This window comes from Protopterus annectens, chromosome 6.part1 (genome assembly GCF_019279795.1).
Source record: "Protopterus annectens isolate FY-2018-M chromosome 6.part1, PAN1.0, whole genome shotgun sequence".
Lineage (NCBI taxonomy): Eukaryota > Metazoa > Chordata > Ceratodontiformes > Protopteridae > Protopterus > Protopterus annectens.
Window position 1 is genome coordinate 180,722,263 of NC_056738.1, and position 15,938 is coordinate 180,738,200.

At 43.4% G+C, this 15,938-nt stretch overlaps 1 protein-coding gene across 7 annotated transcripts in view; it reads left to right on the forward strand.

Annotated features, from left to right (window-relative positions):
• Positions 1-15,938, forward strand: part of MARK2 (microtubule affinity regulating kinase 2) — a 2,737,523-nt gene that overhangs the window by 1,159,624 nt on the left and 1,561,961 nt on the right. For all 7 annotated transcript variants that reach the window (XM_044075616.1, XM_044075618.1, XM_044075619.1 and 4 more), the window contains exon 7: positions 15,545-15,601. In XM_044075616.1, coding sequence (XP_043931551.1) covers positions 15,545-15,601 — 57 coding nt within the window. The remainder of the gene's footprint in view (positions 1-15,544; positions 15,602-15,938) is intronic.

The window sequence follows — 15,938 nt, forward strand, 5'->3', positions numbered from 1 at the left end:
TTCAAACAAAGGTTGGAAGATGTCAGTTTGATTCTTAACATCTGTTTTTTTTCCTAGAGGAATTATAGGCTTGTATTTATCAGGCTGTGAATTGTGATTCATTACTGACACTAAATGGAAATTCCTTAAGATTCCAAGAGCAGGATAAGTTATTTCTTATACTTATTTCATTGAATTGCACTTCTGTAACGCTTAGAATTGTGCTATACAGTTAACCTACTACATTTTGCACTGTTATAAAGCTTTTTTTTTACTGTATCACTGCATTTATGTACTGATTTATATGGTTTTAACTGTATTTTTCATTGCTAGATATGGTTTCATTATTCTAGTTGCATGTTTACTGAATTAACTGCAAACTGTTTTTTTCATACTGAGATTTGTATTTTCTGTTTGTGAGTGCTCTGTCTATGCTTTTCTGTCCATTTTTGATTTTTTGAGGTTACTGTCTTCTAGTCCGGTATCATATAACTGATTTGTTTGCAGTTAAAAGCATTCTCTAGTCTCCCCTTGCTCTTTTATCTGTTTAAAACTTTCATTTAGTGGCTTCAGCTAGTAGCTGTAATAATGTGCATTATTATAATTACGTTTTTATTTAATTACTAAGCTGTAAACCTGCTTTTTCATACTGAGACTTGTATTTTCTGTTTGTGAGAGCTCTTTCTATGTATTTATCGTGATGTTTCTGTGTTCTGCTCAGGTGGCATAATCTTGGTAGAGGCCTGCTGTTGTCTAGGCCTGGTAGTTTTGTTGTGTTTCTGGCAGCCATTTTTTGCCGATAGTCTGTTGTCTTCATTATCATTGAGAGTAACAGGGTTTCCTGACTTTCTGTAGCATGAGTGATTAGATAATAGCAGGGGTTAGTATGACTGAGTAGTAATTCGATCTTCTTGATTCTTCTAGCCTGTCTAGTATATAAACCCTCTGTCTGTAAAAGGCTGTGCTTGTATTTATCAGGCTGTGGATAGTGATTCACTACTGAGACTAAACAGAAATTCCTTAAGATTCCAAGAGCATAAGTTATTTCTTACACTTATTTCAATAACCTTTCCTGTAACGAGTCTAGTCCAGATAGAGATTTGCTATATCCAGGACTGTTTGTAAGCTCCTGAGCCCCCCCCCCCCAAGCCTTTCTGTGTTGGAGAGAAGCCTTCTAGCTTATCAGTGAGACTGGTAAGAGCAGTGGTTTCTGGCCCAGATTCGTGGTTTATTGGCCTTTTGGGCAGTTTCTTCCATCTCTTTCAACTTTCTAGCTTAAAAGCCTGTGTTTGCGCTCATTTCCCCCCTTTCCTGTAACTAGTCTAGTCCAGATACAGACTTGCTGTATCCAGGACTGTTTGCAAGCTTCTGAGCGGTGCCAGAGCCTGCTCTTCAATTTTTCCCTTAGGTCTACTAGTTCTCTCCTGTCCGGCACTTATACTAGCGTATTAGTCTAGCAATTTACCAGACTTCTTGTAGCAATTATTGTAGCACACAAGTGCAACCAGCACTAAACGTTCTACAAGGAAATAGATGTACTACACTATTATCATTGCCCACCTCCACCAGGCATGTCTAAAGGTCAATTCCCTGTGCTTTCTCCTATTAACCTGGTGAACTGGGGCATCCTGAGGCAATGTAGCAACTGCCTCATGTACACTGGCAACCCTCTCCTCTTACCTTACAAGACACAGACTTTTATTTTATTTATTTTGTTTTACATTTGTTAACTGGGGGTGTCTGAGCCGAAAAGGCCCTTTTTCAGCAGAGGCCCGGGGAGAAAAGCTCCGCAAAGAAAAATTACAGATACATTTAGTTATTTAGACATGATCAGTATACACACAAATTACAAAAGACATGTTTTTACAGTGGTATGCGGCACATCAACAGTTACAGTGGAGAGAAGAAACAAAAAAATATTAATTTAAAAATAAAGGTAATTAATAGATTTGTGGTGTACATCTGAAATTTGGAACATGGATACAATACATACATAGTACACAGGTACAGTACATACATTGTAGATTAGCCAGTGTTTGTGAGTAAGATTGAAAAAAATTATCAAGTACTCTAGATTTAGTATGTATACCTTATCCACTTTCACTAGCCTGGGGAGCAATCATGGCGCTGCCAACTTTGCTTGAGATGTTGCCTGATGAGGTCTTTAAAGGAGGCTTTGGATGATGTGCTTTGAATGCTAGTGAGGACAGAGTTCCATTTTTGGCCACTGAACTACTATATAGCGCATCTCCAAAGCTATTGTAGCTGTTGGTGATTTCTAGTAGCAGTTTGCTTGATGATCTAAGAGGCCTTTTGGCTGAGTGCTATTGTACTAGGTTTTTGAGGGCAGGACACTTATTGGGGAGGTAATAGATCGAATGACAGAGGCAGAGCTGATTGTAGGTTAGGAGGTTGGGCAGTTCAAGCCAGTGGAGCTGTCTCAAAGCAGTACAGTGATGAGTTCTATATGAGCAATTTGCAGCAAAGCAGGCAATTCTGTCATAGCAGGCTTCTATTTTGCTTAGTTCAGTTTTGTTGAGATTAGTCAGAGGGAGATGCATAGAGTAGGGTGGATAGAAGTTGGGAGCGAGCAGTGGCTGATCTTATGTTGTTGGTAAGAAATGATTTGATGTGGTAGAGTGATCCCAGTTTGGCATGTACTTTATTAATAGTTAAGTTGAGATGACTATCAAATTTTAGGTGGGAGTGTCTGGTTATTCCCAATAGCTTAGCCTGTGCCACTGGAGTGATTGGAGTAGCATTTCTGGAGTAGATAGTGAATTGACTGTTATCAGTGTTTTTGTTAGAACTGGTTATAATCATAAGCTGAGTTTTCTTTGGATTGAGGATAAGTTGGGCTTTGGTAAGGTAGTTTCAACGTCAGAGAATGCTAGTTGAGCAGGAGGGTGGGAATGTTTTGTGCAGCACAGATTAAGGTAGTGTCATCTGCATACTGAATGATAGATGCATGCTGTGTGGAGGTATGGAGGTCATTTGTGACGACTGTGAATAGTAGTGGTCCTAAGACAGAACCCTGTGGGACTTGTATAGTTATGGGCAGCTGAGGAGAGAGATAATTTTCCCATTTCACAGCTTGGTACCTGTCAGTTAAGTAGCTTTGGAACCAGGGAAGAGTGGAATTTGATAGGTGATATTGGTTTAGTTTGTTTAGCAGGATTTGGTGTGAGACGTGTCAAACGCTTTGGACATATCCAAAAAAAGAGTTGAAACCTGTAGGCCTTCATTTTTGAGACTGTTTACTGTGTCTGTGAAGCAGAGGAGGGCTGTTGTGGTACTATGTGCAGGTCTGTAACCATGCTGAGTAAGTGACAGGATGTTGCTGTCTAGGAGATAGTTTAGCATCTGGGTATGGATGCATTTTTCTAGGATTTTGGCCAGGGGGGGAAGAGTAAAACAATGAGTCTGTAGTTAAGTTCAGTGGAGGTCCCGCCTTTATGTATGGGTGTAACATAGAATATTTTCCAGTTTGGGCACATAGTTTTCAACAATTGATCTGTTTATGAGAGTGGAGACTGGGATAGCATCTGCTGTGACTTTCAAGAAATAGCTGGGGAGTAGGTCGGCTGCTGTTGATGAGGTTTTTAGTTTGGAGAGCATGCTTTTGATTGAAGTGGTGGAAACTGTTTTGAGGGTAAAGCTTGTATTAGTGTTATTTGTGTTGGGGGGATAGTGAGGAAGGAACTGTCCTGTGATACTAAGAGAAGTGAGTTCACAAAGTGGGAGTTGAATTGTGTTTTCGATGGGAACTTTAGTGTCAGGGGTGGTTGGTTTGGGGGTAGCCTTTTGGGTGGAATTTAGTAGCTGGTTTACATTTTTCCAAAATTTTTGGGGGTTGTGTTGGTATTTAGTTTATAATGTTGTGTGGTAGGATTTTTTTGTCCAGCCTAATGCATTTTTTTGCACGGTTGCGCAGTTCTTGGCACTTGGGCATTGTGTTTTTGTTTTTTTGATAGTAAAGCCAGGCAGTGTCTCTGGACTTAGGATTTGTTTGGTTTCTTTACTAAGCCAGGGGTTTGTAGAGGTTCTAGTTGGTGTGGTATAATGCGATATGACTTGAGGAGCTATGATTGGTGGAGGTGATGTGAGGGTGAGCTGCGGGTGTGGCTGTGATTACTATAAATGTAGAGGTAGTGGGGGTGGGAGGGAATAGGGGGCAGGGGACCGGGGAGAGCCCGAGCATTAGCGAGGGCGAACAGAGCGCGGCAGAGCCCACCAAGACAAGAGAAAAAAGTAAGTATTACTTTACAAATCTGAACACTTTAAACAAATTCCTGAGGTATAATGGCTTACAGCAAGCAGAATGTAATTGCTGAAGAGCACTTTTGTCCTGGTGGGAGAGTAGAAATTTAAAGATGGCTCCGTACTCAGCAGGATTCTAATATAGACTTAGTATTGGGGGAGGGAGATAGTTCAAGGGGTGTAAACCAGGTGGAATGCAAAGAAACCAGCGAGGCAATCCGTGGAAGTCAGTGAAGGCCTCAGAGGGGGTAAGTAATAATTCAAACTACCTGTAAAGTGAAGGAGAGAAGAGACAACAAAGTTTATTAAGGTTGGGAGTGTGTCTTCACATTGACTTGTTGATTAGTAACTAGTTTGTGCACAGATTAGAGTAGGGAGATACATTAGCAATGAAGAGGAATGTATAGAGATGCAAATAAACAGGTGGACCTCCAAGTGATGCAAACTAAGGCAGAAAGCACTGAGGGGGCTGCTTGATGGTTAATTTAGTCACAGGGATCTGAATTAAAGGTGTACTTGTCTATTGGACAGTTAGGATTACTGTACAAGGCTACAACAGTCAGTTTTATTAGCAAGCTGTGAACTACTAAGAAATACTGCTAATGTAATAGCTTCTCTCTCATAAAACATACAATTAGAATGCCTGGGTGGACTGACCCTGTTCTTGAGGCTCAAAATGTATATCCTTGTTTAGTTTGCAGTACTGATTCCTTCTTATACTGTATGGGTGGGGTGGTAGCCGCAGACTGACGATTTGCTTGAGTGTGCTCAGCAAGCATTGCTGAAGAGCACTTGTGTCCTGGTTGGAGACTAGAAATTTAAAGATGAGAGAGATGCACTTGTATATCCAAATTGGAAGCCATGTACTCTCCAGCCAAGACCAGAATAGCTGGTCAAGAAGAGAAGGTAAACACTTGCACTACACTGCATGGAACACATACCCTCTGGAACACACACCAGCACTGCCTTCACATAAAAATACAAACCACACACCCACCTTCGCGGAGGCTCTCAGTAAAAATCTACCCAAGCAGCAGAGCCTTCCAAGGCAGAAACACACTCGTCCACCACAACCTAGCACTAATCACGAAACACATTAATCTTTTAAGCAGTGTGCCACTCAGCCAAAGCCCCTAAGGCAAAACAGCATGCCCAGCACACTAGTCATAGGTGACTCGATAGTGAGACACACTGATGTTCCACTCACTAGGTTGAATAAGGAGAAAGTAACAGTCAGCTGCCTGTCAGGTGCCAGGATCTGACACACAACACATGCACTCAGGACACTCAACAACAGGTACAAATATGACTCTGTCATTGTACATGTGGGTGTGAATGACCTGATACGTACCTCCCTGGACTACATGAAAAGAGACATGGAGGAGCTCTCGGATTATGTAGCCCAGGCGGATATGACCCTAGCCCTGAACAGCATCCTACCATCACCCAGAATGATAGCACAGTACAAGCAGAAAATGATTGATTTCAACAATTGGCTAAGTTTCTGGTGTCATTCTAAGGGGATCCAGTATCTGTCTGCCTGGGATGATATGATTTACAGACTTTGATGCTTTGCCAGAGATGGCCTGCATCTGTCACCCCTGGGCTTCCAGATACTGGCCAAGACTCTTGCCACCCCTATAGTGCCTTTTTAGGTGGTATTCCAAAGACCAAATTACCACCATAACAGCTACGAACAAATGCAATTCGAGGGTCATGTTACTCAGTGCTAGAAGTCTAAATCTCAAAATGCACTCGCTCGAGGCACTCCTTTAAAATGGAGAACATCGATATTTGTGCTGTAACAGAGACACCTGGTTCAAGGCAGCAGAAAGCACCCCTGCTCTACCAGGCTATAACTCATTCCACACATTTCATCCCCAGAACTTAGACTGAAGCTCCAAAGGAGGTGGTGTCTCCATATTCATAAAGGATGCGCACACCTCCGGACTGGTAGCCCAGTATAACGCATCTGAGATATTTCAGGTGCAGCTAACATTGGGTAACACAGCGATTCAGGTCGTAGCCTGCTATAGGTCCCCAACCATGTCCCAAGACTCGCACTCCACGGTCCTAAGCACCACACCCTGGAGAATATTAGGGTCCAACACAACACTCTCTTACTAGGCAACTTCAACTACCCCTCCATTAACTGGGTAAACTACTCATGTACCAGTACACTTCCCCGACGTTTCCTGGAGTTCATTAAATCAAATGTCCTGGACCAGCTCGTTCTTATCCCCACAAGAGGTAGCAACATCCTTGACCTGGTCATTGTTAACATGGGCAACTGTTGCTCTACACCAGTAGTCAGCTCCTCCCTGGTTAAATCAGACCACAAACTAATCACCTTGTAAATCCACATTCCCCCCCAGCAAAGGTAACCACCATGAAAAACTCCTCCAAAGCTATCCTAAAAACAGAGGTGGCTAACTTCACAGCATTCATGCAAATGGAGAATAGTTGCATGACTGCAGAATCGTACACCAGTGCACTGTACGAACACGTACACAAATGCATGGATCTCACCATACCCAATAGAACCAAGACACTCTCCTCCAAAAAAAGGAAGCAAATCTGGTGGTCCCCTGCCATAAACAAACTCTACAACAGGAGGAGGAAACTGATGTGGAATAAGGTGTGAAGTCCCAAGACTGCAAAAACTCCCTTATCTGCCTCAACAAAATGGTGAGATCCCTCCTCAAATCCTCTAAAGCTAGGTTTGAAAACAGAATTTCAGCAGATAGTAAAGACAATCACAAGGCCTTCTGTTGTTATGTAAAGAATCTCCGCTGCAATACCCAGATTTGCTCTGAGCTACTGCACAGTGGTACCTCTTATACCGAGCCAACAGATATTGCCAGTATACTGGCCAACAGATTCCGTGCCAACTTTACCCCCCCCCCCCAAAGGACCAATCACAATACCAGTAGATTGCCAGGCACCCAGTATTACTGTTGCACAGGTTAAAACAGCACTGTCCAAGGCCAAGAATACAGCTTTTATGGGACCTGACAATATCCATGGCTGTGTTCTACATGAACTGGCAACCCCACCTGTGTGCTCTGTTCAATCACAGCCTCACCTCAGGCTTTGTCCCTGCTGAATGGTGTACTGCTACAGTTATCCCTTTCCACAAAGGAGGAACGACTACAGAACCTGGGAACCATTGCCCCATTAGCCTGATGAGTCTGATATGCAAAGCTATGGAACGCATCATGATGGACCTAATAAACAATAGGGAATCTCCAAACTCTGGATCCCACACAGTTTGATTTTGTGAAAGGGTAGATCATGCCTGCTTAACTTGGTTGACTTCTTTGAGTCAGTCACCAGAGCTGTGGATGAAGGCAAGGTGGTTCATGTAGCCTATCTTGATCTGGCCAAGGCTTTTGGTACCATTCCCCACTCAGGAATCATAGAAAAACTCACTAAGCTTGGCATCAATCCCTATATCATTAGGTGGGTTGCAAATTGGCTCACAGATAGAACCCACAGTGTGAAAGTAGCTGACTCCAAGTCAGACTGCCGATTAGTCACGAGTGGAGTCCCACAGGGTTCGGTCCTGGGTCCTCTTCTGTTTGGTATCTACTTCTCTGAAGTCCAGGCCAACACGAAAAGACTCTGGCTGACAAAGTTCGCAGACTATTGCTAGTTGGGAGCTATTAACTCTCTAGTTGATGTTGACATCCTACAAAATGGCTTTGCTGTGACCAACGACTGGTGTCAGAACCATGGCTTTCAGCTCAATGCCAAAAAATGTCACCATCCCCTTTGGGAAAAACACGGTTCACATGAATTACCACATTGATGGTAGCCTCACTGAACACAGAAGACATTATAAGAGATTTGGGAACACTGGTTGACAGCATCCTCTTTTGATCACTGCATTGCCACTGTGGTCAGAAAGTCCTTCTGTGTGGCACATCTCATTACTAAGGGTTTTGCATCCAGGAAGGAAGAAGTCAGTCTCCCTCTACTCTTCCCTCATTAGGCCAATCATCGAGTACAGTGCCCCATTTGGCATGTACCTCACTAGACACCTGCAACAACTGGAGAGGCTGCAAAATACCTCACAAAGGGGATCCTAGGCCTTAAACACGTTTCCTATATGGACAGACTCAAAAAACTCCCAACTATTCCCAGTTTTATATCGCCTACTTAGAGGTGATCTCTGTTTGACTTACAAAGCCATATCTGACCCAGCTCTATTAGAAATGCTACATCTAAAGAAATCCCAATCCCTCCACACCACATGCTCCAGAGACCTCATCCTCATTACCACAATTAACAGAACTTGCTGGAGGGACAGGGTCATAACCCAGAGAAGACTGCCCATGCTATGGGAAAGACTTTTCATACATGTCAAGCAGAGGACCACGCTGACCCTCTTCAGGAGAAATCTTGATGAGTGGATGGGAAAAAGAAAATTTACCCCGGGGATAACACCAGTGGCTCTACTTGATAGAGGCACTGGAAACTAAGGTCGGGTGGCACTATGCCAGGGTAATCCTATGGCTAAGCTTGTAAAGGCCCCAGGGCTATTAGTCTAGTACACACCTATGAACCTATAGGTCTTCAGTAAGCTAAAGTACCAGATCAGTAAATCCACTTTGAAAAGTTTTTTTTTTTTTTTTTTATTTGTGAGAAATGAATAGCATGTTTCCCAGGTTTTATTTCAGTGTCTAATGCCCTAAATCACTTGATAGTATTTTAATGTTGTAATGGTTGTTTTTATTCCATTAAGTTGAAATTGGCTGCCTTACCTACTTGTCTGACTGTTTCTCCAGCTGTAGTGTCTCAGCTTGCTTTAAAACAGTATTTGGAGGTGATACCTTGACTAAGGCCACCAAACCATCTAGTAACTCCTAGTGCTTTAATTTTTTATCTCTGGAAGTAATTTGTCCTTTTGGAGCCGGTTACTGCATGTAAACTTCAAGTATCTCTTTTCTGGAAAACTGTCTTGGGTTCACCTCATAATGACATGGTATAATTAAGGTCATTTATACTAAAGGTGATCATTGCCTTTCTTAGCTCAGTGTGTGCTTCACTGAGCAAGACAACAAGAGAATTTTTTTATATGAAAAGGATATGCCATACATCACTCAGGCTGACAGAAACAAATCTATTATCCAGGCCCAAACATTTGCTTTTTTCATGAATTACAAGTGTGGTTGCCATGTGATTAAACAGATACTTTCCACGTGGTTAGGTAATTGCTTCGCTTTTGCTGTGACAAGTGCTACAAGGCTTTGATGTGGAGGTAAGGCTTATTCCACCAGGTAAGCTACCACTGCAGTCTTTTTGAATTGTATTTGCCCATTGTGTTGCAGCTGTAATTTATGGATTCATCCACATCTTTTCTTAGCCTTAAAATGTGGATAACCTACCTAGAGTTATGCAAGATTTGGAACCCACTTTGTTGCTGGAGACTGAGGTGCAGCACTGGTACACTTCCCTGACTGTTGCCAGGAGGACTCATTTTCCCAAGATCTGATGATTTTGTATGTAGTTGTGCATATCAGTTAATGATGTTCTTCGTCTCACATTGCTGCAGTCATAACCTGTGGGTAGTCCGCTGTCCTCGATCGGCCCGAATACCAAAGAGCTGGGCTGGCGTCGGTCATTGTCGCCTGGAGCTGACGTCAGTACGTATTAGTACTTAAGCGCATGACCTCAGTCTTTCTTGCCGCGTGGTCCGAAGCAGAAGCAGCGTTTGCGAGTGCCGTTCGGCGTTCTGAAATTGTCTTTTTTCGAGTTTCAGACCAAAGACCAAGTTGGGCTAAGTACCCCGTTGGGGAAATCTTTGTCTTTTTCTTGACTCAGTTTCCAGATGTCAGAAAAAGTTAATAATTGCATTTCTTGTGGGAAACAGATACCTCATAGGGATTATCACTCTTTCTGTATTCCTTGCTTGCGGCCTGAGCACGACGTGGTCGGGTGTCGCTTTTGTGCTAGATTCAATAAGCGCACAATTAAAAGGAGATTAGACTGTGCCAGGCTTGTTTTTGGGAAAAGGTGTAATTATAACATGCCATCGGATCCTCCGACGCCCGCTACCGCTAAAAAGCGTAAAGATAAATCTGTGAGGTCTAAACTGGATGAGTCGTCCGTTGCGGACGCCGATTCTACGGAGCCTCCGGTTGAATCTGTGGATCCTGCCGAGGGTTCGGCTGAATCCCAGGGGGAACCTTTACTTTTACAGGAGTTGACCTCTCAGGATTTAGGCCCAGCTGAGGGTGCTTCTCAGGTGTCTGTAGTTCCATCCTTACAGAAGGTTATTAGGCCTTCTACTTCAGTGACTAAAGGCCATGCTAAGGCCAAACCTTGTCTTGTGGGCCCTGGTCATGGTTCTAGCTCTTCAGCCCCTGTTCCTATAAAACATATGTTAAAAATGGCGGAGGACTTGATTACTTTGATCAGGGGTTCTATGCCCCCCCCCAGAGAAAAGGCCTAGGGTGGAGGCAGATTTAGAGGGAATGGATCATTCCTCTGACTACTCTGATTCCTCAGCTGAGGAAATTCAGGATTTCCCTTCTTATTCAGACTCGGATGCAGAGGATTCCTGTCCTTCTGCTTCTCCTCCAGAGGATTTTTCTGAGACTTTGCATTCCATGAGGGAACATTTTAAGTGGGAAGGCCAGGATTTCTCAGATTCTCGGAAGAGGCTTAGGGAATTTTTGTTTCTACCACAGCATAGGCCATTGGCTATTCCTCCTGTCTTAGATGTTGTTCAGGATGTTTTTTCTGAATCTTCCCTTAATCCTGATTCTTTGCCTCCTGCCCCTGTTAAGCCGGACAGATATTATAGAGTTCCAGAAGCACATAAATATTTGTACAAAAGTCCTAGAGCTGATCCGGAAACTATTATTCAAGGTCCGAAGGGTATTAGGGCTTCTGTGGTTAAGAATCCATTTCCTTTGGATAAAGATTCTAGAGCTTTAGATAGGTGGGGGAAAAAAGTGTACACCTCATCTACGTTAGCTATGAGAGCGTTGAATTGCCAATTTCATATGCTGAAGTATCAGAACTTTTTGTTGGGTCAATTGAAATCTAAGGTGGATGCTTTATCTGAGGGTATAGAGTGTAAGGAGCTCCAGGAGTTGGTTCATGCATCAGATCAAGTTGGCAAGCATTCTTTACAGTGTGGTTTCGATGCTCTTCAGGCTACATCCAGGGTGGCTGCTACAGGTTCAGTTATTCGTAGGCATGCCTGGCTTAAGGATCAAAATTTGTCAGAGCATGTTAAGGCTCAGATTTTGGATGCTCCTCTTCAATCAGAAGTGCTTTTTGGTCCTCCTGTGGAATCAGTTTTGAAAAAGATGGAAGATAAGGCTAAGTCTATGCAGGCGGTCAAGGATTTTATGCAGGTGCAGCCCCCTAAGTTTAGTAGGAATTGGCCTGCTAGAGGATGGTCTTATCCTTCTTCGGATTATCAGTCTAAGGGCAGGTCTAGACGTGGTAGAGGCAGAGCCCACACTCAGGGTTCGTTCAGACCTAGGACTTGGAGTTCTCCAGCACAGTCTTCTGGTGAGGGCAGGGGTCAGCCCTTTCGTAAACAGACCCAATGACCTGTATCTTCCACTGCCAGACCCTTCTTTACTGGCAGCTCCTCTAGGAGGAAAGTTGGGACTTTTCAAACAAAACTGGCATTTGGTCACCCAGGACAAATGGGTGTTGGATATAATAAATCACGGGTACAAGTTTTATTTTCACACCTTTCCTCCTTTCAAAGGCATGCCGGATGTGCCTCCTCAGCAAAGGATGGAGGCTCAGGAGCAAATTTCTTTACTTTTGCAGATGGGGGCAATCCAGGTGGTCCCTCCGTCAGAAGTAGGCCTTGGTTTTTATTCCCGCCTTTTCCTAGTGCCAAAGAAGGGAAACACTTGGAGGCCAATTCTGGATTTGTCCATCCTCAATACCTACCTAGACATTCCAAAGTTCAAGATGTTAACATTACAACAACTTCTGCCTATGCTAGGCAAAGATCACTGGATGGTAACCCTGGATCTCAGAGAGGCCTATCTTCACATCCCTATCAGAACCAGCTGCAGGAAATTCCTGAGGTTCCGGGCTGGTACTTCTCATTATCAGTTCTCTGCATTGCCCTTTGGTTTATCTACTGCGCCCAGGGTATTCACAAAGGTTCTGGCTCCTGTGATTGCCTTCCTCAGACAGAGAGAAACACAAATTTATCCTTATCTGGACGATTGCCTAATTCTTGCTCAAAACAAGGACAAGTTACTACAACATCTCCAGTATGTAATGACAGTTTTAAGGTGCCTAGGGTATTCTGTGAACGAAATAAAGTCCAGTCTAGTGCCCTCTCAGGACATGTGCTTTCTGGGTGTGAGACTGAATACAGCTTCTCAGATGGCATTTCTGACCCCGGACAAACAAAGAACTCTTCATCTGTACTTCCAGCAGTTATCAGTAATGTCCAGGCTGACTGCAAGGACAGTCCTTCAAGCCTTGGGGTTCATGGCATCTTGCATTCTAGTACTTCCCAATGCCAAACTGCATATGAGGAAGATACAATGGTATCTCAAAAGTGTATGGACTCAACACTGCCACGATTTGGACACTGTCATTCGGATTATACCTTGCATCCAGAAGGAATTCTTGTGGTGGGCTCGGGAATGTCACCTAAACAAGGGACTCTCTGTGATCCGACCAGAGGCGAGTCAGATCCTAACGACGGATGCCTCGGACTTGGCTTGGGGAGCACACTTCAATGGAAAATGGATACAAGACATGTGGCCTCCCAAACTACTACATTTGCATATCAACATAAAGGAGATGTTAGCAGTCCAATTTGCCTTGATAGCCTTCAAGGACTTACTTCAGCCGGGACAGGTGTTGATTCAAACAGACAACACAACAGTCATGTGGTACATCAACAAGCAGGGGCGGACCCATTCCTACCCTCTTTGCAGACAAGCAATGATTTTGTGGGAGACTGCTCTGAGTTTACACATCAATCTTCAAGCACGGTTTCTGCCAGGAGCACAGAACTCCCTAGCAGATGTTTTGAGCAGGCAAATTGTGGATCCCCACGAGTGGAAACTGGATCCTCAGGTATTCAAACAGTTGACCGTGGCTTGGGGAGCTCCAGACATAGATCTGTTCGCTTCTCCACTGAATTTCCAACTGCCAAAATTTTGCACAAAGTTGTTCCACCCAAATGCTTGGAAAGTGGATGCTCTATCTTTCAGTTGGAACAACCTTCATGTTTATGCTTTTTCCCCTCTGCCTCTTCTTCCCAAGGTACTCGACAAGCCTTGCATGATTCTAATAGCACCAGATTGGCCTCGTCAGCATTGGTATCCTCTGCTGAGGAGTTTAATTCAGGAGCCTCCTTGGCCTTTGCCACAGGTTCCTCATTTGTTGTCCCAGTCAAACAGTCATTTTCTCAATGTTCGGGTGCAGTCTCTGCATCTAACAGCCTGGCGTATTCTGTAATGGAGCCGGTGGGGTCTCAGCTTCCTCAACAGGTTTTAGATGTCATTTTGGAGGCCAGGCGGCCTAGTACTAGAAAAGTTTATGCTGATAAATGGAAGAGATTTTTTCTTTGGAGCACAGCTAAGGGCTTTGATGTTTCAGTGCCTAATTTGAGTTTTGCACTGCAGTATCTTACTGAATTACTGGACAAGGGTTTGTCATTCTCTTCTGTGAAGGTTCATGCTGCAGCCATTTCTGCTCACTATGATTGTGACCCTCCTTTATTTTCTCACCCTTTGTTCAAACAATTTCTAAGAGGGACAAAGAATATAAGACCCCCAAGTAGAGCTCCTACTCCTTCCTGGGATCTCAATTTTGTGTTGGAGAAGCTTACTTTACCTCCTTTTGAACCTGCAGCTTTGTCTGAATTGAAGTTTTTGTCTTGGAAGACTGCTTTTTTGTTGGCCATTACTTCTGCTAGGAGGGTATCTGAATTGCAGGCACTCATGGCAGTTGAACCCTTTCTGATATTCCATAAGGATAGAGTTTCTTTACGAACTAACCCTACTTTTATGCCTAAAGTGATTTCTAATGTGGCCTTGGACCAGTCTATTCATTTGCCTACGTTTTATGCTGATCCCCAAAATAAGGGGGAAAAAGTCTTGCATTCTTTGGATATCCACAGACAGTTACATTATTATTTGAGCAGAACTAAAGAGTTCAGACAGAGTCAACAGTTATTTGTTTCTTTTGCTTTGGGTTCACAAGGGAAGGCTGTTTCAAAGCAGACTATTTCTAAGTGGATTGGTCAATGTATTGCTTTCTGTTATTCTCATCATGGGAAGGATGTTCCTGCTGGGATCAGGCCTCATTCTACTAGGGCTACTGCTTTTTTGAGGGGGGTAGCTACTAAGGATATTTTGGAGGCAGCTACTTGGAGTTCAGTACACACTTTTACTAAACATTACCATCTCCCTCTTTATTCCAAGTCCAGGGCTGGGTTTGCCACTGCAGTTTTACAGGGCATGTTAGCAGCTCCTAATGCTACTTAGTTTGCCAGCCTCCCTTTTCCTTTGCTTTGGGATTCTACCCACAGTTTATGACTGCAGCAATGTGAGACTAAGAACATAGTACAGTTTTGTACCTACCATAAATGTAGATGTTCGAGGATCTACATTGCTGCAGTCCAATTATCCCTCCCTCCTTCCCCTCTATAGTTTGTGGTTGGGTGTTTACTATTTTGGCTCTGGCCTTCTTTCATTCTTAGGCCTTCTGACATCTGGGGCAAGAAAGACTGAGGATATGGCGTCGGTCATGCGCTTAAGTACTAATACGTACTGACGTCAGCTCCAGGCGACAATGACCGACGCCAGCCCAGCTCTTTGGTATTCGGGCCGATCGAGGACAGCGGACTACCCACAGGTTTTGACTGCAGCAATGTAGATCCTCGAACATCTACATTTATGGTAGGTACAAAACTGTACTTTATTTATCGTCGATACTGGTAATTTTATTTGGGCTTTTGCTAACCTTGTTTCATGTAGCTTTCCTCAAGAAAATTTTTGGTTACACTTCTACTTAACCACTTCTTCAGCACTAAGCAAAAGGTACAGTGCCTGGTGCAGTCTTTGTAGCTGGATTGTCTTTAATGACCATGGTGTGAGTTTGTAGCCATGGTATTTCTAGGAATGGCAGACTGCTGGAAAACATCCGGCTAAAGGGATGATGATTACTTACAGCTTTATTCCAGCATATAATGCTTTTTTATCTCTTAAGCTGAGTACACTTGCCAACTGTATTTACATTGATAATACAGTGTTTTGCACTCTGCACTGATTTAGTGTACCTTTTGATGTCATTTCAGATAGTGTCAGCTGTGCAGTACTGTCATCAGAAGCATATTGTACATAGAGATTTAAAGGTAAGTTGTTAGTAGTATTAAGAACGTTTTATGACAGCTGTACTCCTGAGTACGTTTTCCATTCCAGTTTCTAATACTGTTATCTGATGCTATCCGTGTCATTATTCATCATGAGAGGGTCTTGGATCCGAGCCAACAGTTGATGGATCCAGAGCTCAAGCTCCTCCCCTTCCCACAATCCCCTGCTGACCTTTAATCCCCATATCTCATTTGCCACTAAATGCTTAGGACGTGATCCAGGCTCAAGTTTCCTCATATTAAGATAAGTGGCCTATTTTGTCTTCCTTTTCCTTCATTTCTAATAGCGATAGTCTCTATTAGTGTTTAATATAGTTTA